The 22696-nt window shown below is 51.9% G+C and overlaps 1 protein-coding gene across 8 annotated transcripts in view; it reads right to left on the reverse strand.

Moving 5' to 3' along the window:
- Positions 1 to 2613: 2613 nt before the first annotated feature.
- Rab3il1 (RAB3A interacting protein like 1) overlaps positions 2614 to 22696 on the reverse strand; it is a 34935-nt gene continuing 14852 nt past the window's right edge. For 2 of the 8 annotated variants that reach the window (XM_021152417.3, XM_021152422.3), the window contains 9 exons: positions 12831 to 13086; positions 12131 to 12226; positions 11973 to 12050; positions 11104 to 11322; positions 9288 to 9416; positions 9085 to 9197; positions 7101 to 7200; positions 5704 to 5770; positions 2619 to 5059 (listed from right to left, as the gene is read on the reverse strand). In XM_021152417.3, the coding sequence (XP_021008076.1) occupies positions 4977 to 5059; positions 5704 to 5770; positions 7101 to 7200; positions 9085 to 9197; positions 9288 to 9416; positions 11104 to 11322; positions 11973 to 12050; positions 12131 to 12226; positions 12831 to 13086 (1141 nt within the window). In that variant the 3' untranslated portion in view covers positions 2619 to 4976. Of the gene's footprint in view, positions 5060 to 5703; positions 5771 to 7100; positions 7201 to 9084; positions 9198 to 9287; positions 9417 to 9945; positions 10093 to 11103; positions 11323 to 11972; positions 12051 to 12130; positions 12227 to 12830; positions 13087 to 21022; positions 21153 to 22696 lie in introns of those variants that run through there. The other 6 variants (XM_085833907.1, XM_085833906.1, XM_021152418.3 and 3 more) reach the window with 6 other exon arrangements.

Here is a 22696-nt window from a genome sequence, read left to right on the forward strand (position 1 = left end):
TGAGTCTCCATTGTCCATCTCCAAATCCGGGCAGCTGAGGCCTCTCAGACCACTTGGAAAGGGAGAGGCATCACTCGACATTCCTGAGCTGCCATTGGATCACTGCCAGGGTGTGCGAGTGTAGGAGGCAGAGGGAAGCCAGCCAAGTGAAGTGCTTTGGGGCAGGGGGCGAGCTTGAGGTTTGAGAGTCCCCTGGAATGCCTTGAATACAGCCCCTTACCTCTGTCCCAGCTGGATTCTTTACTGTTGTAAGCTTCCACCCAGGCCTCTGGTTGGATGCCTTGAAATCACCACCCCCTACAGAGCCACCAGCTACTGTCCTGGAGCCAAGATATGTTTGTACAGTGCCAGGGAGGCTCAACAAGCTGGATATGCAAGCAGTGGCTTTAGGAAAAAGCTCTGAAGCCACCAAGAAAGAAAGAGCAGTCCTGGAGCTCAGGCAGCAGAAGCACAAAAAAAAGGGGGGGGGGCACAAGTCAGAGCTCTAGGGTTTGGCTTGAGTCACAGACCTTATCATGAGCTTGGTTATTAGTTCGGAGTACAACTCTTCTGAGAAAGGAGGGGCAGAGGCCATGGGCACCACAGGATTATGTAAAGGCTGTTTGAAACTATTTAAGCCAGCAACGACAAGCCTATTGGCAACTATGGTAGAACACTGACCCTTGGTAAGAGCGGGACACACAGAAATGTGCAGTGAAGGTGAGAAGACCCTAAATCACTACTCAGGACACAGATCAAAGTCCAGAGAGCAAATACCTCACGTCTCTTAGAATAGTTACTACCAAAACCAGTAAAACAATTTTGGCCAGGAGGCAGAAAAGTTGGAACCCTGGAGTATTGTTGGTAGAACTATTAAATGGTACAGCCATCATGGAAAAAGTACGGAGGATCCTCTAAAAATACAAAAACAAGAACAAAAAAAAAATCCCTACTATATGAGCAAATTTACTAAGAGTCATTTATTCAAAGGACTCTATGCAGGGTCTCCAAGAGATATTTGCATATACATTAACAGGTACCAGTAACCCGTGTGTGTCTCCAATTAATGGATAAACACAGTGGGCTGTTACACATACATCAGAATATTACCAAGCCTTAAAAGGAAATCCTGTCATCTCAAAACATGGATGGATATTGACATTGCATTAAGTGAAACAAGCCAGTCACTAGAAGAAGAGTATGCTGATTCCATTACAACAAATCTCTAGAGGAATCAGATTCACAGAGGCCGAAGGTGGAATGCTGATGTCCACAGTCTAGGGGCAGGAGAAATAGGGAATTAGTCAATGGGCATAGTGTTTGTTTTGCAAGATGCAAAATGTTTGTAGCTTGGTTTCATGGCAGTTTGAGTGTGCCTAACACAAGTATAATTCTACACTTTAAAATGTAGAAGATTACACGTTTGGTTTTTATTTTTAAAAAAAATAAGCATCGCAGAGATTGCTTCGTGGGTAAAGCACCTCCTGTGAAAGTCTGATGACCTGAGTCCAGAATCGCAGAAATCTTACAAAGCTTGATCCGGTTAGTCCATGCCTGTAATCCCTATGCTCCTAGTGGGAAGGTGGGAGGCAGAGATGGCATAATTCCCAGAAGCTAGCCTGACCTATGCATCAAGGGACAATGAGAGAGACTTCCTCAAACAAGGGGGAAGATGAGGACCAAGACAATAGAAGAGTTGTCTTCTGCCTTGTGAACCATGGCCCATGTGCATTCACACATGCACAGCTCACAAACACCAAATGCATGCATTGTATGAATGAGTGAATGAGGGAAGATTGTTTGTGTCTGTGTGGGAAGAATAATCATCCCAGTTCATAACTGAGAAAGGCAACTTGCTCCAAGGTCACAGCCCTGGCAGGATTCAAATCAGGGCAGGTTTGGCAGATGGTGAAGTGAGATATCTCAGGGTCCTACACCAAGATGGTGAAGTGAGATATCTCAGGGTCCTGCACCAAGATGGTAAAGTGAGATATCTCAGGGTCCTGCACCAAGGATGGTGAAGTGAAATATCTCAGGGTCCTGCACCAAGATGGTAAAGTAAGATATCTCAGGGTCCTGTACCAAGATGGTGAAGTGAGATATCTCAGGGTCCTGCACCAGGTAAATGTACTTAGTCAGCTTCAATACCTCCATGCCTAGAAGCCAGACTCAGGGCTAGCCAAGGAGAGCTCAGATGATTTCTACGTGCCAAGACTTCAAACCCAAATGGGTTATCTAGAACATTTAAGAACATCTGGTGTGGCAGTTAACCTCCCAAGTCAACCCCAAGAGTCAAAGCCCTGAGCTACTTCCAGGGTAGAGCAGAGGAAACCTAGGTCACAATTCCATCCCTGTCTCAGTTACTTTTGTTTTGTGTGTGTGGTTCTGGGGACCAAACCTCAGACCTTGAATTAAGCACTCTAGCACTGATCTACACTCACACCCTTCTGCATCAATTAAAGAGGTGAAAAACCTACATTCACTGAAAGTGTTCGGTATAAAAACACAAAAACCAACCAACCAACCAACCAACAAACAAAAAACCACCAAGGGGTGGGTTAATACTACACGTTCCAGACACTTAGGACCTCTTTGTGACTTTTTTTTTTTTTTTTTTTTCTGGAGCAGGAAACTGAACCCAGCCAGGGCCTTGTGCTTGCTAGGCAAGCCTCTACCACTGAGGTAAATAAACCCAACCTCAGGACCTCTTTGTGTTCTCCAGTGCCTCTATCCATTTACATGAGGGATAATAGCATGTTTTAACATTGCTAAGAGACTGGAATAATGGGTTCACAGAGAAGGCTGCGAGCTATGACTGGTGCTTAGATATTAATTGCTACTAGCAGGGTGTGGCTGTGTTGATGGCCCCACCTGGCATCAGATCATGGCCAATGCTCTGGGGAAGCAGGACAAGTCAGGGGAGTAAGGTCCTCTGTGGGCCTCTGGGTGTTTCCTGGTGGCTTTGTGGTCCTGCATATGGCTGGGCCCAGAACCCAGAAGTCAAGACTGATTAAAGTACTCAGGCTTTCATCCACTCTTGTCTCCAGGTGAAGAAGGGTTGACATAGCAGGGGATGCCATGGGGATTCCACAAGCACACCAAGTCCTTCCCTGACATCCTTTGGTTTTTACTTCTCTCCATCCAGTAACCTGGATGTAGATATATTACTGGTATGCATACTGTGGCCAATGTCCAGCAGAGGTAGAGGAAACCCCAGTATTAGTTAGTGAATGAGTGGATACGACAGGGTCTGATCAGTGACCAGATGTCTATGGGGGCTGGGGACACAGCAAAGGATTCTAGTCATAGTGGAGGAGGGAGGAGATGTAAGAATAGAGGAGTAATGGAGGCAGCAGAGTCCTGGGAACAAGCTATTTGCCAGAGAACATGTGAAGGCGGCAGAGGACCTTGACAAAGCTCTGGCCAGCCCCCCAGCTGACCTACCATCTGCGTACACCTGGGCCTCAGGCCAATAGAGAAATCTCTGTGGGCTACTGACAACCTCTGTCCCAACCCAGAATCTGCTGCACCTTCCTTTCAAGAAAGCACAAAGCCCTACTGGCTGGGCAGAGGCAAGAACCACAAGACATCTCTCTCCTCAATCCTACTCTGAGGTCTCTCAGGATCCCGGTTGCCCCCACCTCCACTTGTGCCTGCCATGCCTGGCACTTCTGTCGTCCCCGTCTGTCCTATGACAGGTGGCATCGATCAGCCCCAGGAAGCCTGGGTGTTTTGACTCCAGGCTTCTAGTAGACTTGGGGTCATCTCTACGGGCTTTGGGGGGATTCACAGATCAGAGCTGAACTCTCAAGAGAGTGGTCAACTCATTCCAATCCCTCATAGCCCCGTGAAAAGCTAAGGACAACTTCAACAGTCTTCCCTACAGCAAGAAAGTGGTGGTAGCCATGGGGGTAGCTTCAGGATTTGGGTTTAATCCCAAGCACGAGGCCAGTTAGGAAAGGATTTGATTTCATTCCTTCAGATGCCCAAGCCCTGGCCAGAGCCCCAAGGCACAGGAGTGAAGGCCACTGCCGCCTAGCCCCTACCAACAAAGCCTTCCTTTATTAAATAGAGATCGAGTTACATTCCATTGGAAGGAAATAGGGGCGTGGTGAGGGATATGTCCAGGTTGGATTCCCCCCCGCCCCCAGCCCAGTTCACAGTGGGCTATGATGGATAAGGCAGGGTCCATGTCCTGCTTGGCCCAGCCTCTCCATCCCATCCTATATCCAGGGCCCCTGAAGTCTGGATGGCTGCCCAGGGTTATGTCCTGAGGCTCCCCTGGTGGCACACTTTGGGAAGAAAGGGCCCAGACTTCCTGGCAACTTCAGGAACAGGGCCTCCTGGAGATGGTGTTGAAGTGGAGAGGAAGGGGAGAGGGAGGCCTCCATGCAGAAGAATGGAGGAGGGATCTTGGACTCACCTTCAGAGCACTTCGGGGCAGTTATCCCTCCACCTTGTTCAGATTGGAGACATTTGCCTGCCCTACCACTGGGGCAGTCTAATGAGGCCACTTGGAAACAGAGTGAGAAATGGCCACAAGGGGGTGCTGGTGTCCCAGGGCTTGGAGGCTGTGGGTAGAGCATACCCTGGAAATCCAGCCACCCTAGAACAGCCCCTTTCTGAAGTCGTGGCAGCAAGAGAGCATTGGTAAGCAGCAGGGGATTGTGGTGAGGGTACTGGCTACTCAAGGGTCCTCTCCCCAAGGCTGAGCTCCTTGCTCCGAGCACCTTGGTCTTTGATACTTTCTTGAGATTCTCTTGTTGGCTACAGAGCTCAGTGGGCAAGAGGGTGATCTCATGAAGTGCAGGCCAGGCTGTCCTTTTGTCTGTCTCAGGACGGATGGGTGGTACTGGCTCAGAACTGTCTCTACAGCCTGGTTGTTTATCTGTCCTTTCAGCTTCTGGCTCAGAGCTGGCTCCAGGATTTCTTGTCTCTCTGTCCCAAGGCAGCTGTTTGCTCTAGCTCAGAGCTTACTTCAGGCCTGGGGCCATGCCCTAGGCCTCTTGGGGGAAGAAGCCAAGCTTGGCTAGTGACATGCCCTTCCGCAGCCTCATGATCTCCCAGAACATCGGCTCCGCTGCAGACAGAGAGGAGAGTTCATGGTCCCGTCACACAACTGCCCTGGCCGCCTCTCCCATTTTGGGCAGGGCAGTGATGTGGAGCCCCCTCAGCCTGGTCAGACATTCATGCACTGCACACAGTTGTTTTCATAATAGGCTTAACTACACTTCTCCAGTTGCAAATGTTTTCCCACCCTGACCCCAGAGCACTGAGCAGGGCCCAGGACCCCAGTCCCTGTGTCTGGAAAAGGGCCCTTTAAGCAAGGACTCAGGAGGCAGGATTTCTGGCGGGCATGAAGAAGTAGGCAAGAGTCACAGGAGAGACCCATCATAAAGAACTTTGAATGTCAAAGCTAGTAAAGGGAATGCTGTCTTTGCTGCCATAGAGAGATTTCTGTGCCGAAGAAAAGGCAGCATGACCAGTGATGTGGAAGGTTCGCTGCTCCAGTGAAGCAGAACCCAGCACCAAGGAGGATCAGGTTAACTTTGTTAACCTACAATGTTCCCCTTTTCTGGTCTTCTACTGGAGGAACCAACCCTAGATTCCTGCCTCTGCTGCTGCTGACAAGTAGACTTGGAAGGCCAATTCTGCCAGCCCCATTCTTCCCTGTCTCTCTCGCTTGGGCACTATTCCTTGAATAGACCACTAGGGGGCACTCACCATCCTGCCGAACCAGACCTTGCTGGATGTAGCGAATATAGGTGAAGAAGTTGCATACTGCGGTGATCTGTGGGCAGAATGGAAAAGGTGTGAGCCACCAGGATTCCCCATACTCTAAGGGACCCCTCTGAAAGCCACTGAAAGCCATAACAATAAGTCCCAGGTACCTGGCAGAGCCAAGGACTACTCTCTGACTTTATGAGAGTTCGGCTTCCCAGGTTTAATTAGCAGCAGCAAGACTCCCAGTGGGAGTCTGTTCCTAAGAATACGTGCCACAGCTGCCTGTTGGCAGTGCAGTGAGTGAGACACAGACGCTCACCGTGCCCATTTTACCTGTGATAAAGACTGTCAAGCGTGGCGTGAGAAAGTGGTCAAGCTGGCAGATGGAATCAGGCAGCCTGCACTAACAGCTAAGCTCAGTCCTCTGTGGACCTGCTCCTTTGGAGCAAGAAGGTCTGGGCCCACCAGACATAAACTAGGTGCCGTGCATGTGTAATTCCAGGAAAAGCAATTACAGTCACTTCCTTGAGCTGCCTTGGTCCATACTTGAGGACCAAGAATGGCTAGAGAGGCCTGTTGCCAAGCTCTAGTGACCCTTCACTGGCATAGCCACAAAAACTCTTAGACAAGAGGGGCTCTGTTGCTATCCTGCCCAGCGCCCAGCGCCAGGCCTGGTCCCCTCTCCCAGATTCTGAGGGTTTAGGCTACATTGAGCCCATGGTGCCCATTTTGTGGAGGGAAAGCAGGCCAGCTCTTTGGCTAGGATGAAGGTAGCTCTGTGCTTGGGACTCTTTCTGGATCTAGCTGAAGTTAAGGCCAGTCTTGGCTTGCTCCCCTTTCCCTGCCCTCATCCTGCTTCCCTCCCTCCACCAGGAAGTTCCAGAAATGTCCATGCAGGCTCTACATCTAAAGAACCAGTGAGGATGGAAGGCAGCAGGCAGCCAGACCCACGGGAGCCCCTACCCAGGGTTCTCAGGTAGGAAAGCCCTACATGGGAGGCACCCAGAGACTGGTGAGTGAAAGAAGAGGGGTGGTGCTCTTGCTAGTCCCCCCAAACATAGAACTCGCCAGGAAGCCAGAGAGGGTACAGAGAGCTGGAACTGGGGGAAGTCTGCCCAAGCAGGGTAGTGTGAGAAAGGAGAGGAGCACCAGCCAGGTGTGGCCAAGCCTGGTGCTGGGAAGGGGAAGCAAGGGGGGGGGGGGGTAAGGCTGGCACAACACAGTCAGTAGCTGGCAGCAGAAAGAGTGGTAGAGTTTCTCCCCGGGGCTGTGTTCTCTGTCAACACCTCAGTGTCTCTAAGCAAGGATCACATACCAAACCATTAGACCCTCCTCAGCCCCAGTCTCTTCTACTACACAGCTTTGCCCAGCACAAAGGTGAAGGATAGCTGACTCACCCTGGCCCGGGAGGACGGTGAGATGTAATAGTGGCTGTCAGAGTCCCCCAGGCGGATTCGATGGTGGCAGGTACGTGCCAGGCCACTCAGGGCACATGTGCTATGGAGAACAGAGGAAGTGTAAGGTGTTCAATGAGGGTCAGAGATGCAGGGAATGTGCCCTAACTAGAGGATGCATGGAGAGTGAGCACAGCACAGCAGACAGGCAGACCTGGCCTCCCCGCTCCCATCTTCCAAAGGAGCCCAGGGTCAAATAAAGAGGTGGGGAAGGGCAAACGTCTTCAGGATAAATCTTAAATGCAGCTGGAGCCATGCTCAGACCCCGTTCCTTTCCCCATCATAGGCAGAGGAGCTTGGTCAACCTTATGCCAGGTATATGAGAGCCCCACCCTCCACAGCCTCGAACCCGCCCCCCCCACCTCATTACTGGGGTCTTTATGCCCAATCACCTCTTTAACTGAAGTCTGGTCTGACTGCCTCTCACATCCCCACACTTTCATCGAGCCCTGTGTTGCCCTCTGCCTCACAAGAACCCCATGTCATCACCTCCCCCCCAGTCAAGCCAAGGAAACCCACTTAGCACCTTCAGCTACCCAGCTTCAGTCTTCCTGAGAGCCCATCTTCCAGATTCCTGCTCCCAAATCTTGCTCCTCCACAGGCCCCGCCTCCATGAAGAACTCTCCTGGCTCCCACCCCTACACCTGTCCTTGGTCACCATGTCCCCAGACTACTCAGCCCCTTTGCTTGGATTTCCTCAGCTCTTTCCAACCACTCTCTCTTTCCCCTCACTCCTTTCTTCTCTGCATTATAGCCAGGCGCTTCTCCAAAGGCCACATCAAACCCATCATCGTTCCCCGTGGCTTCCAGATCACCCAGGAAGTAGTTACAGAATCCCAAGTAAAGGAACAATTAATAGTGTTTGTCGTCTCTTCCTTGACTGTGAGGCTGAATGGACCAGAGAACTCTCTTTTAAGGGAGCATTAGCTAGTACCCCCTAATAAACCCTCTAGTAAGTTGGTGCCCTGCCTTGCAGAGGCTCTTCGTACCCTGGCTTCAAGCAACCCTCTCAGACTCAGCCCCAGATCTCTGCTCCATGGCTATGTCCTGACTCTGAAGCAGTGCAAACTCTAGCTTCCCTGGTCTTCACTCATTCTTTCCCCTCTGCATAAAAAGCTGGCTCAAATGTTCCCTCTGTGTGGCCAGGCTTCCTTTGTGGAACCAGCCCCACTGAACAAGCTCTGGAATGCCACCTTAACTTCTTAGTTCTGCTGCTACCTCTGCTCAGGGCTGGCTGAGCAGTATGCAGGCTAAGACGCCAGGGCTGTTATTTATTGGCAGGGGATAGAGCCAGCCACTAGCAATCACATATTTGCCAATCAGAGCCCAGTATCTCTCTGGGACAGAAGAGGAGAGAGAGGGAGCAAGGATGACTGGCTACAGCTAGAAAAAAGCACCCCAGCTGGCAGCAGGAATCTTTGTCAAAGATAATTCCCGGTCCTACATGGGGACAGTGACAGTGGTGACTGCTCCTCCCTTGTGGTTTATTATGTTTATTTTTTTAAACAGAGTTTTTGTAGGCCAGGCTTTTCTTGAATTTGCTATGTAACCAAGAATGACCTTCAACTTCTGATCTCCCTGCCTCGACCTCCCAAGTGCTGGATCACAGGTGTATGCCACCATACTTGGTTTTACGTGGTGCTGGGGACAGATTTCATGGCTTTGTGCATGCTAGTCAAGGACTTTACTGAACTATGTCCCCCAGACCCATGTCCATCTCTTGGGAGTCCCTAGGTTAGGTCATGAATCCTGGGAGACAGTCAGTCACCCTGAATGTTACAGTCCCTACCCACCCTGAGGCTCTATATCCATCTAGGAAGCCCAAGACTCAGGCTTATATCCCAGTTCCCCCAGGGTGCTACCCAAGGCTCCATGCTGGACTTTCCCATGTGGGCAGGAAGGGACCCAGCACCCTAAGCTAGCTTACTTGGTGTTGTTACACTCAACAGTGGGCACCTTCACAGCGGGCAGTGTCTGTGAAGCCACGGGCTCAATGGTGAGTGTGTTGTCCTCCACAGCAGTCCGAACCAGAGCTGAGAGCTGTGACAAATCAGGGAAGGGCAGTGAGATGCTGGGTGACAGGGAATGACTAGGCTGGGTCCCCAGCTAGCCACTCTCAGTCCACCTCACCTCCTGCACTGTGAAGTCAAGGCAAGGGCCCACGTCCTCCCGGTACACCCTTTCTAGGAAGGGGCAGTTCTTATCCAGGGTAGGTGAAGCCCTCCAAGCCTGGAACTCTGCAAACAGCGTCGTATCCACCTAGTGGAGAGGGGAGCCAAGTGGGGGCAGTGAGGGATGAGGGTGAGCACACCAGAGAAAGCAGAGCTGATGGAGAGAAGAGCAGGGAGATGCAGGAGGGCTCAGTGGACCATCAGGCCTGCTCTCAGCAGCCATGCAGGGGAGCACAGTCCAGGCAAAGAAGAGGTCCTGTCTGCCCTTTGCACCAAAGAATTCAGAACAACACAGTTTGTGTCTGGGTGCACATTAAGTTTCTTGGCACGGCAATTTTACAGACTTGGATCCAAGGCCTTGGCCTGAATGCTGCTACTGACTCCTTTTGGAAGAAACATCAAGAGCAAGCCTGTGAGAACCTGTGGGTCCCCATAGGAACCCGCAGGTCTCCCTCTATGTCCAGGATGCACATATAGGTACATGCACACAGGAAAGAACATTTCACAGGTTTCCCTGCTGCCCACTGGAAGGGGCAACAATGGCCTGCCCTGGGCTGCATGCACAGTGAGTGAAGCCCAGAGGGGAGAGAGAGGGTGGCCCCTAAAGGAGCCATTACCTGTCGGGAAAAGGAGAGAGAGGTATCGGAGTTGGGGGTCGTGGGCGGCTCCCTAGATAGGAGCTGCCAGGTCGGCTCGTAGGTGAGGTGGATAGCCTTGCTGGGGATCACGCACAGGAGCAGGGAGAGTAGAGGGGGCAGCCCAGGCTGGGCCAGGGGATGGGTGGACAGATGGACAGACAGACAGACAAACAGAGACAGACAGGAGGAAGGAGGAGATGTCAGTGTCCAGTGGGAAGCGCGGTGCTCAGAAGGGGACTGAAATGACTTGCTTGCACTTCCTTCCTAGAAGCTCAGGAGACAGATGAAGAAAGTTCTGAGCTAGGATGGGCTTGAGCAAGAGTCCAGGAAGCTGAATCTCACCCCATGTCTCCCCGGTGATCCTCTGATACTAAAAAGGCTGGCTTTTTATCCTCACCCTAAGGGAGGCATGGTATGTGGCGTGTGAAGTGATGGAAATTCTACCCAGTGGCCTATGGTCCTTCATGTCAGTCCAGCCTGGACCAAGCCTCCCTCCCTCCATTTCCTGTCGAGGCAGGAGAGAGACATTTGTCTAAGGCCATAGCTGCTTCAGTATCGCACCCAAGGACCCTAGAATACGCACGTGTCACAGTGTGGTCTTAGACCTTAAGACTGTAGTCACGGGCTAGTGAAATGGCTCAGTGGCTAAGAGCACTGACTGCTCTTCCAGAGGTCCTGAGTTCAATTCTCAGCAACCACATGGTGGCTCACAACCATCTGTAACAGGATCTGATGCCCTCTTCTGATGTTTCTGAAGTCAGCAACAGTGTATTCACACATAAAAATAAATAATAAATAAATCTTAAAAAAACAAAGACTGTAGTCACAAAACACCAGGTAGCCCCTAGAAGTCCAGTGGCACCTATCACTCAACACAGAAAGTGCACCTCTGAAGAGGTGTTCTGAGAGAGGACCTTCAGGTTCTAACAGCCTCAAGTTCAAAGATTATCACCTCCTGCTTGGTATCAGCCTACCCAGCCTTCGTGGTTCAAGGGAACCCTGAACCCCAGAGAGGAGAGAAAGAGGTGGTAGGTTCCACAGGAGGGATCAGGATAGCTTTTTCAGGATGCTGACTTGGCTGGTTTAACATGATCAACCCTCCCGATTGTGAGCCCACTATTGTGGCCTGTGCCTCACCTCCTTGCCTTCTTTGTCAGGGGTAGGGATATGCCCTGCAGTGGGGCACACAACAGGGCAGAGGGAGCTGCTGGTGCTCTTTTGGCGTGAGTGGCCCTTTCGGGGTCCAGCTTTGGTGGGGCTCAGCAGCTGTGGGTGGAGCTCACGGTTGGGAGAGGCTGGTGTGGATGTGATGACCAATGTCTTCAAGGCTGTCACCTCTGCCTGTAGCATGTCGATCTGTCCCAGACAAGATGACCATCAACCCCAACATGGGGTTAATGTCACCATGGCTACCACAGCCTGGCAGCCAAGCATCCCCAGCAGTACCTAACCCGTCTCCTTACCCTTGGAACAACCTCTAAGACATCTATTCTAGAGATAGGGAACCCAAGGCTGACAGGAGACATGACCTGCCTCAGGTCACACTGTGAGACTCTGCTGGAGGCGGCATCTGGGAACTTCCTAGGGTTCCCACTAAGTATTCATGGGTCCCCAGAAGCCAAGAAAAGCAGCCCCGGCTTCACATTTACTGATTGGCAGATGTTCTAAGAGAGGAAACTCCCTGCCTGTGTTCTACCACCACGGCCGACATTTCTGCTCTGGAGGCAGGAGGAGAAGCTATAATAACCACTGGGTCCTCCTGGATCCAGAGGACCCTAGAAAAGTCTCTGAGGTGCCACAAGAGTACTGATAGAGTCTGGTGCATGGGCTACTTAAATTTCAGACCCACCCTACCTGTCCCAGACCTGGGTTCTCCTGTTTTTGATGTCTGGTAGATCTGGTAGCAAGAGCCTGTTGCATGCCCTTGCTAGGTGAGGGCAGTACCCCCTAGCACGGGCTATGCCAGGAGCCATGGGCTGGCCTAGGCACACAGGGATGGGTCTCACCTTGCCCCAAGCCTCCTTCAACTGCTTTTCCGATGTCGCCTGCTTCATGTTGGCTTCCCGAACCATCTTGTGAGCTTCCTAGAAGAGCAGCACCTCTGCATGAGCGGCCACCAGAGCCCAGACACATGGGCCACCCGTTCCCAGGCTGCCCAGCGTACCTCAAACAGGCTGGCTGTCAGCTCCTCTAGCTCCTGCTCCAGCTGTGCACGTACTTTGCAAAGCCGTTCACACTCTTCATCCTTCAGCTTCAGTTCCTGGGTGCAGGCAGGAAGCTGTTAGCCTTCCCTAGCCAGACTCTGTTTCCCCAGCCACCAGCTCTGGGTCTGTCACCAGGTATCTGACATTCAGTGGTACTTTAGCCCATGCATGAGGTTAAAAGCCTAGCCTGACAGCCCATCCCAGCTGGAGCAGATTCCTAGGTAAGTCTGGATGTGTGAAAGTCATTTTAGACTCTGAGACTTCAGTGATGGACTGTGTTCCTAGCATGCTTGAAGATCTGGGTTGAACCAGCCTTTTCCTTTGAGTTCTCAGGACTCCAGCACAGGCCTGGCATGTGTTGTTTTGTTTTGTTTTGTTTTGTTTTGTTTTGTTTTGTTTTGTTGGTTTTTTTGAGACAAGGTTTCTCTGTATAGCCCTGGCTGTCCCGGAACTCACTTTGTAGACCAGGCTGGCCTTGAACTCAGAAATCTGCCTGCCTCTGCCTCCCAAGTGCTGGGATTAAAGGTAGGTGTGTGCCACCATGCCCAGTGCACGTGGCTTTGACAAGTGATTTCTCCTCTCCCTTCCTTCCACAGCTATCTGGGCTCGCTCAGTGCAGCTGTTCTTCCTCAGCCCCCAACCCTCTCCTGGAGCACCCACCTTCTGGGCTTTGTATAGCTCCTCCTTTAGGAACTCGGAGCCCTTCTCTCGGATCTCCATGGAGGAGCTGCGCAGGCGTGACACATCCAGTGGAGCAGGTGCCGGGTGTTCCTCACCCTGGGCCTTCTCCCAGGAAGTGGAGGCTTCTACCAGGTCTCCTGAGGACTCCCTGTTACCTTTGCTGGGGCCTAGGTTTTTCCAGGGGACTGGGATAGCGGAGAGGCCCACAGAGAGGCCCTCGTCTTGTTGGGGTTGGCTGCAAAACAAACAAGGGCCTGAGCACACACAGGATGGGGACTCAAGACCTGCAGAACTGAGCCCAGGGAACAACCCTAGGTGACATACCTGTCACATAAGCCTCAGTCTGCCCGTCTGTAAAATAGAGCCACTACGAGCTGTAACTGGACTGTCACAATAGAATGACCAAGCAGGAACTTTCTTAGGGAACGAAGCAGGACCCATGCACCTTTGTCACCCATCCCCAACCTAGGGCACTGGGCAGTGCTTGGTACGCAGCAGGCGACCACCACCAGGTGCAAACTCAATTCTCATTTGTTGAGCTGACAAATGAATGTAAATGTACCAATCCTTACACCATAGATAGGATTGTCCCTGTGTTTGTCACTTCCAAGAGTTAAAAGGGATGGGCAGAAACCCTTCGAACGTTATCAATGCCATGGTATCATTAGTGGGAATGTTAATATGATAGAAGTCAACAAAGGCAGGCCAGAGAGGAAGCACCAGGCCTCAGCAAGCAGGAAGAGTCTACAAATAGTCCAGGCATAATAGACCCACTTCCTGCCACCCCTGGATTTTTTTGAGTGAGGAGCAAAATCCAGCTCTCCCTGGCCTTCTGTGTGACCAAAGACAAACATGCCCTCTTCTGGAAGCCTCAGGACCCTCCCATTGCTGAAGCTGAAGCCCCTAAAAGGACTGGGGGGTTGTATCCTTAACCAACTCCCACCTCCAAGCTACAACACCCCCTAGAAAGCAGACCCTGGAGAAGGGAGAGAGGAAAGTCTGGCCAGTGGCCGTTTGTGCAGAGACAGCACCTCTGGCTTTGCTTGCTCAGCAAAATCTGGGGCTCCTGAGCCAGCAGCCTCAGAGCAGCGGTGGCTTGGCGGGTTGTGGGGAGAGGGGGCTGGGCTGACTGATAACCGTCGGGAAGTGAGGAGGAGGGGCTCAGTCAAGCCGGCATTAGAAGAACACAAGGCCAATGAGACTGGGTCTTGGAATAACTGAGAGGAAATGCTGGGGATTGCCCCTCTCTCTTTTCCTCAAGCCCCTGAGAAGTTCACCAAAGAACCTCTGAGCCTCAGTTTCCCTCTGAGTCACACAAAGAATCTGAGCTCTCAGAAACTACAGCAGTGAGCCCACAGCCAACTCCTTTAACACGACCCTGGCCACTACCCAACCCAGCCTTCTCTTTGCCCTGGAACAGGCCCAACGTGTAGCCTTGAGGCTCCTGGAACTGGGCCCTGCTTGGCAGGGATTGAGCCTCATTGAATATAAGGTACGGGCAGAGATTCACCATTCCACCAGTGCATGTGAGACAGACAGACTTTCCTAATACCATTGTTTTTGTTTTTGTTTTGGGGGCAGGGTCTTGTTGGCACAGGGTTCTTGAGGTCTGAGGCCCCTAACAGTGCTGTGGCAGCTGTATGGGATGAGAACTCTGCCCATGGACCGGGCGTTTTCTGTGTGTGTCAGTGTCTATGTGTTTGTGTTGGTACACCCATGTCTATGCACATGGATGTGGAGGTTGGAGGTCAAGCTTGGGAGGCTGCTTCTTTGAAGTTATCACACGGTCTCTTACTGGGATCTGGGGTTGGCCGATTTGCTTTAGTTGGATGGATAAGGAGCCTCAGGGATTTTCTTGCCTCTTTTCCCCCGGACTATGATAAGAGTGTGCCACCGTGCCGGGCTCAAACTTAGGTCTTCATGCTTGCATAGCAAGCACTTTATCAACTAAGCTAGCTCCCCAGTTGGCTTACTCATGTGTCTCAGGTGTGTGTGTGGGTGTGTGTGTAAGATTTATTTGTACTCATGTGCACACATATGTGTCTTTCCACAGTACTCATAGGGACCAGAAATAAGAATTAGATCCCCTGGAGGTAGAGCATCAAGCAGTCCTGTTCTCGATGTGGATGCTGGGAACTTGGGTCCTCTGATAGAGTAATAAGTGCTCTTAATGACTGAGCACGCTCTCTCTGCCCCACCTCCCCAGCCCCACATATTATTTATATATATATTCTTTACACAGTAATTGTAGTCTTTCCCCCATACTACAGATAGGGGTGCAAGCTCAGAGAGAGGAGGGGACTTCCATGGAGTTCCCATAACTGGTCAGGGGTAGTGTGGAGACAGGCAGCCAGGTCTTCAGCCTGCACCCCACCCCCCACCACCTACTGGCCAAGTGGCCTGGTATGGGGTGAGTATTGGAATCAGCACATATGCTTGATGTTCAAGGGTTTCTGGGCCCAGGGCAGCTCCATAGCTATGAGTTACAGCAGAGAAGCCTTACCCAGTCCAGCTCAAATTGGACTCTTGCTAAGCCAGAAAGCATCCTGCCCAGACTGATGGCCCGGTGGGGGGGAGGGCACTGTGGCCAAGATCTTGGGAATGCCTGAAGCTCCTGCAGTCTGTTCTCCCCATAGATAGATAAAGAAACCATGAGGCAGAGGGAGGTTATCAAAATCAAATAGGAACTCACTTGCTACAGCGCTGGGTGAACAGAGGTCAACTCTGACTGGGCAGAGATGCCCAAAATGCTCGCCCTGACTCTGGGTCCTGAAGTTGAACCTACAGGCGCTTGTGTCCTGGCAAGGGGAGCAGAGGCGGGAGGGGAAGAAGGGTAGAACTGTGTGTGTTTAGCAACCACTCTAGTGGGCAGATCCTCTTCCCTTTGAGGGCAGTTCTGGTGATTCATAAAGAATCAGAGGAAGAAGGAAAGGGCTCCATGGGTCCAACAGAGCCAGACTCTCTGACCGTCCACACACTTCAGCCTGAAAATTTGCCCGTGAACCCTTCTTCGGGTCTCCACCAACTAGGAACCTGAGATCCCTGCCCTTCCTCAGTGCAGACACTGTGGGAATATAATCTTTTGTGAGGAGCACACTATGGGATGGGAATCAATCGTCTAGGGGTGAGAGATATTAAGAGTCAAGGTCAGAAGCAGATGGGGTGGCCAACATCCCCCGTCCTGAAGCTAGCTTAGGAGCCAAGGGCCCCCACGTACAGGAAGCCCTCTCCTGGGTTTCTTCCCCAGGAAGCATAGTGCAGTGGCTGCAGTCCGCAGTCCACCAGCCTGTCCTGTAGAGGCAGCAGGAATGTTCGTCTCTATCCCCCAAAGCATAACTAAAGGAGGAATCCTGAACCCTGTGGCCTGTCGGCCACTCAGATGCTTAAAACCCTTCTGATCAGGAATTCCTGGCCAGAGCTAAATAGGGATCTCTCTCGACCCTCTGAGCTTCTACGTCTCCCAGCCTGGACAAGTCAGGCTGCTCTGGGCTCCTCAGCAAGCAGGCATGGCCCTCTACTGCTTTCTACAGTTAATCCCTTCTCTCTTCCAGGCCACAATGGTTCACTAAATAAACAGCAGAGGGGGCCCTGAGCACAGCTCTGGAGCAGGGAAAGGACTGGCTGGGAGCCTCTGGTGCCTGGGGAAGCTACAGAAATCTTGCCTGGAACTCACTCTCTCTCAGAAGGGCAGTGCTATGGTGCAAGGAGTGGATTCAGACCCATTGAGGAGACTAAGTAAGAATGACAGACATGACTGATTCTCAGGTGGCAACAAGGTACCAGCAAAGGTTTTGTAATGGTTCTCTATAAGCAGCCCACAAGCCCAGCTAGCCAGCATGTACACAGGGGTTCCGGGCTCCTGGTTCAAGTTCAGGCCAGCTCATCCACCACTTCCAACACCATGGGTGTCATGACAGTCACACAGTGAGATGGGCATCCCAGAATGAGGCAGGGTTAGTATACAAAGCAAGGAGGTGATGGCTAGAACTGACACCCGCCTCCCCCAGACTGCAGGCACAGCACAAACAGCATGTGACTTGCCCCCCAGAAGCGGGAATGAATGGAGGTTTCAGAGAAGTGAGGCAGGATGCAGATGGGGTTTGAGGAAGTTGGAGACAGTGCCCAAGTAAGGGAGGAGTGGGGAAGGGTGATGCCCAGGGCTTCCTTGCCTGCTGGGCAGGACTTAGCTGAGGGAGGGCACACAGGCAGACAATGCACTGTAGGGGGTCCATAGGCATGGGTAAGAGTGGAGCGGAGTTGGGTAGAAGAGAAGGTAAAATATGCAGTACAGTAATTGATTAACTAAGCTAATTTAAAACCAAGGGAAAGGTGAATGAGAATTGTGGGATGGGAATGAGGAAGTGGGAAGGGGTCTTCCAGGAAGCGAAAGGGGCTAGCTCAGGCTTTTGGGAAGTAGAGTGCTGTGGGTGGTTAAAGGGAAAAGGCAGGACCGTAGCAGCTGTTGGGAGGCACCATTGGGAACAGCCAGAATTGAGCCTGGGCTTAGGGGTGGGTGGCAGAGGGGGACCCTGAGATCAGAGACACATTTTATCTCTTTGGTAGTAGGGTCTAGAGTTGGGTCAGAACCCAATGAGTCAAGGCAAAGAGACACAAAAGGCAGGAAGAAGATGGGCCTAAGTCACTGACAGAGGGGAGTGGGGCACATGGGGGTGGGGTTGCAAGAGCAGCAGCAGGGCCTAGTAGGAGGAAGAGATCAAGAGACTAAGTAGGTGGCCAGGCCACTTCTTCCTGCCACTGCCACTGCCCCCACCCCAGGCCAAACTAGCTCAGTCTAGGAGGGGACACAGCCTTCTGTCTCTCCACTAACCAGGCCTAGATAAGAGAGAATCGTATGCTCTACTGGTACAGGCTTTTGAGGAGCTCCCTATACATTTAGTCCAAGATATCCTCTCTCTCTTTCTCTCTCTCTCTCTCTCTCTCTCTCTCTCTCTCTCTCTCTCTCACACACACACACACACACACCTTTGACATTTATAGCATGTGCCTAGTGAACACCTACTTGGCCAGCGTCCACACCCTGATCCTTCCATAGGTGCAAGGAAGATTTCAGGAGCCACCATGGCATCCCCTCCTTACCACCTATTTTGCTTTATACCCTCCCCTCCTCATTTCCCAAGGTTTACCGAGAATACATCCAGTTCCCAGGCCTAGAGAGGCAGGGCTCTACTGAGGGTATCTGGTCTGATCCTACACACAAAAGTGCAGGGTAAGGAAGAGAAGGCAAGATACTTCCATCTGCTGAAGGGCCACAGTGAGTGGGGAGAGCATCTGCCTGATCCTGGGGCCCTCAGTGCCCTGTGACTTAGGTCTCATGGCAGAAGCTCTTAGGACAGTGAAAGCCCAGAACAGGTAAGTGACTTGCTCAAGACTGCAGAGCCCAGACACCTGCAACTGTGGAACTCCCTAGTTGCTGGCTAGGGGTAAAGGCATGGCCTTTAACTCCTGGGAGGCAGGGTGATCTTAACTTTTTTTTTCCTTAGCACTCCATTAGAATTTGGGTCTCCCAAGAGATATGTATGATTTGTCCTATCCAGGAAGTGGAGAAACTGAAACCAGCTGGTCACACCAATGTCGTGTGGATGCTCAGTGGGACAGAACCAGTGCAGAACTCAGTCTCTGGACTCTGCCAACGAACCATAAGGTTCCCAGGACTGTGTTAGGTTCAGAACTCTCAAAATATCATCCTCACTCTATCACCTAGAGTGGGCTTGGCCCCCAAGACCACAGGCCTATGAAACTGTAGGAAATGGAGGAGGGGAAGCCCAGTCTGTCTGTCTGTTTGGGGCAGTGGAGCCCCTGAAAGTGAGATTAGATAGCTAGGCATAGCAGTGCAGTATCCAGGATGCTAACCCAAGAGGATTAAAACTTCTAGGTGAGGACCAGTGAGATGGCTAAGCGAGGAAAAGGGCTTGCTGTATAAGCTTGGGGGCTTCATTTTGATCCCTGAAACCCACATAAAAAGTAGTAGGAGAGTACCACCTGCGCAAAGTTGTCCTCTGACTTCAACATGTGTGTGGTGCACATGTGCTCTCTCCCCTCAACTTACACACACACACACACACACACACACACACCACACTAATAAAAAATTCTTTAAAAAGAATTCCAGGTCAGCCTAATCTATATGGTAAGAACCTGTGTCCAAAATAAAGCAAACCAAAATGAGACTAAGGTTGGATACACAGCCCAGCTGCCCGAGTCCTTGTGCAGAGCACAAAGCTCTAGATTCCATTCTCAGCACTCCTAAGCCAGGCATTGTGGCACATGCCTGTCGTGCCAGTACTTGGGAAATGGAGAGAGGGACTCATCCTTGGCTAAATGGGGAGTTTGAGGCCAACCTAGGCTACATGAGACCCTGTACCCACTTCCCCTACTCCAAAAATCAGATTCGTGTTGCCATTTACTTCAGAGTTCAAGGTTTATCCTCAGAAGGATCTCTACTCCTGGCTCCTACAGGGTCCAGTCACTTCTGCTTATCTCCATCTAGGACTCTGCTGTAAACAAAACACCATAGCTCAGTTCAATATACAGCAGGAAGCCAACCTCCAAAAACCCTGGAATGGCCGTGCCCCAAGCTTTCCTGCTAGGATACATACCTCCTAGGATATACCTCTTAGAGCTGACATGACCCAGAGCATGGTCCCTCTCACCTTCTGCAGGGAGTGGAGTGCTCCAAGGCCCCTAAGTCCCCAGGACATTCTAGACACTCAGACTCGGATCCCTATGTCCAAGGGCTGGGAAGACGGCTCAGTGGGTCAGAGGGCTTTCTGTGTAAGCTTGAGGACCTGAGCTCAGATCCCAGTGTGGTCATCATATGCACCAGCAAGCTCAGCACTGCGAGGGAACACAGCACCGTGAGAATCACTGGCATATACACGCCACCAGCGTGGCTAAACAAGTTCCAGGTTCAATGAGAGACCTGGGAATACAGTGGAGAGAGACAGGACACCTGACATCTCCTCTGACCCTCCTCCTCCCCCAAAGTGCTCAAGCTGGCTCCAACCCAGAGAAGGGGGTGTTGTTACCCTAAGGGTCATACAGCAATTGTCTCGGTCCACCCAGCAGAAAGGCTCACAGCTTCCTTCAGACCAGGCTGCTCCTCAAACACACAGCCCCAGGCACATGCATTCTTCCAAGCACAATTGCCTCTACCAGAGGCAGGCACCAGGAACCCACCCAAAACACTTCCCAAGCCTAGCTAGCCTCTTTCCCTGGAGCAAATCTCCAAGAAACGCAGGCTGACTTCTGCTCCCTCTAAAAGATCAAGCCAGTCCACACCCCACAGGAGCTCAGTTCTAGTGCCCTGGCTGGGGTTGAAGCTGCATAGTTCCCCTAGCCTTTCGACTTCAATCAGCTGGGGGTCCGTGAGAGTAAACAGATCTCACCTGTTCCCCTCCCCAGGGCTTTCCTCCTTCCGCCTATCCTCTGCCTATCCTGAAACAGTCCTTAGCAGGAACAATCGCAAGACCTAGTCTTTGCAGTCCTGGAAGGAGAAGGCGTTTGTCTAAATTCAAGAAAGAACATCAACCGATGTGAACAGGGACCAGGGTCTCCTCTTATTAGGCTGGCCAAGAACAGGAGTCAGCTTCAAGAACCGATGGCCCTAACAGATGGGAGTGAGGATGAGGGGTGGGAAAAGGGTTCACCCAGGACTCAGGGTCTGTGCCTATCTCCCTCCAGACTGTGGGAAGGTACCACCCACCTCACATCTTGAATCAGAAGGTTCTAGTCAACTAGCTAGGGATGGACCTTGGAGAGACACAGCTAGCTTTCTCAACTGCACTGCTTCTCTAGAGTTCATGGGTGTGCCCTCCTTTAAATGCGTGCCCCAGATTTACTTTTGAGGTATGCATATTACTATGCACCTCCCCCACCCCCACTTCTCTCATGCACTCCACTGGAGCTAGGAGTTGGAGGGGTCACCCTTCTCACCCTGGGGCAACTCAGATCGGTCCTGCCAAGGTCCTTTCAGCTCTCGGGCTGCAGTGTGTCCTCATGCTACAATGCACCTCGCTGCTGCAGGCAGGGATGAGAGTACAGATTATCTCCCAAGTGGGGTGCAAACAACAGCAGTGAGCCCCTGTTCTCCCATCCCAGGAGGCCAGCGCGGCCCAGACGGAGCGCAGAGCCACCGGCGTGCAGGGACCTACCCGCTCCACATCCCGGCGTCTCCGCCGCAGCCGCGTCCTCGCGCGCCGCCAACTCTGCCGGGGCCCCAGAGCTGTCCGGCCGCCTGTCAATCGCTCCACCGCCAGTCTGTCCGGCTGGCCGCCGTGGGTTTGCGGCTCCGCCCCAGCGGAGCCCTTCCCCTGCCCTGGGCGGGTCACGTGTCTGAGAGGCGGGCCCCAGGCCACGTGCCCGGTCCCGCCCCTTTGCCGGCCCAGCCCTGTCCCTCTTGCTGCCTGGGGACAATGACCCGCCAGAGCGAACGGGACTGGTTCCATCATCTCGCATCCAGAGCTGGCCTCCGCCTTTCCCTATCACTTTCTGCCTTGCACTTTTGGTCTACCCTTGTTTGAGAACCTACAATGGCTCTCGGGGGTGGTCTCAGCTCTTTCTCGCTCAGATTGTCACTCAAAGTAGACAAACAGCTCCTGTACCCTCATTCAGACTTCTAGCCCTGTTACTGGTCTGGAGCTCTTAGATGGCATCAATCCCTGATTGACACTGGGCTTCTGGGAAGGGGGCGGGGCAGACCCTGAACAAGTTATCATTCGTTGAGCCGTTTAAGCTAAGAGAGTGCTACTTTGGCCCAATCTTACCAGCTCGGCTTCCAGGTCCCTCCTCTTACATCTCTGAATACTCTGTTCATCCCTGCCTTTCGAGCCATCCTAAGCACTGGAGACATCTCTGCCAACTTCGCTAGCACCTGTCTGTCCCAGGTACTTAAAAAAAGAATTGTAAAAAGCTTTCATCCCTGGCCACTAGTCACCTGTCCCTCAGTTCCTATGCCCTCCTTTTATCCTGGCTCTAACCACTGACCTGAATGAAGTTCAGCCTCAGATCAGGATCCAATAAGTAGAGCCCATAGTCAACCTCTCCTTGAGTACTGCTAGATCAGCTCCCACGGGCAGCGTCTACAATGCTCCCTGGGCTTCTAAGAACACATTTCACTCATCCATCCACACAACAGCCGCCCCTTCTGAACTAAGGGCCACGTGAAACGAAGAAATTCTCCAGGCTGGAACCCCATTCTCCCTCTCTCCTTTCCCTTAGCCCCCCTCTTCTCTGTGGGTGTTGGTCATATACCACCTAGATTGGTCTCCAGAGTCTGGGCTGAACTGATACTTTCCCCTCAGCTCCCTCAGTGACTGTGACCACACGCTTGGCTTATGGAATTCCAGTATGGTAAATAGAATGGGAGACCTGCTTTAAAGGACCTCTACTGCCAGAACCTTGACTTGCCTAGGACCCATCTTCACCAACTAATAGTGGCTCTTTTCAAAACAGAAGAGAGCCAGGGTGTGGTGGCACACACCTTTAATCCCAGCATTCAGGAGGCAAAGATAGGCAAGATCTCTGAGTTCAAGGCCAGCCTGCTCTACAATGTGAGTTCCAGAACAGCTAGGACTGTTACACAGGAAAACTCTGTCTCAAAAAGCCAAAAAAAAAAAAAAAAACCAAAATAAAACCCTGCAACACAAAAGAACCCCCCCCCCAAACAAAACAAAACAACACAACACAGGAAAAGAGTTAGGCTGGAGATGGCTCAGCCAGAAAGGGCATGCATTGCGCTTACAGACGACCCACTTGTGGTTCCCAGCACCCATATCAGACAATTCAAAACTCTGACTCCAGCTACAGGGGAATCCTATGCCCTCTTC

This window comes from Mus caroli, unplaced genomic scaffold (genome assembly GCF_978045245.1).
Source record: "Mus caroli unplaced genomic scaffold, Mus_caroli_1 scaffold_20, whole genome shotgun sequence".
NCBI lineage: Eukaryota > Metazoa > Chordata > Mammalia > Rodentia > Muridae > Mus > Mus caroli.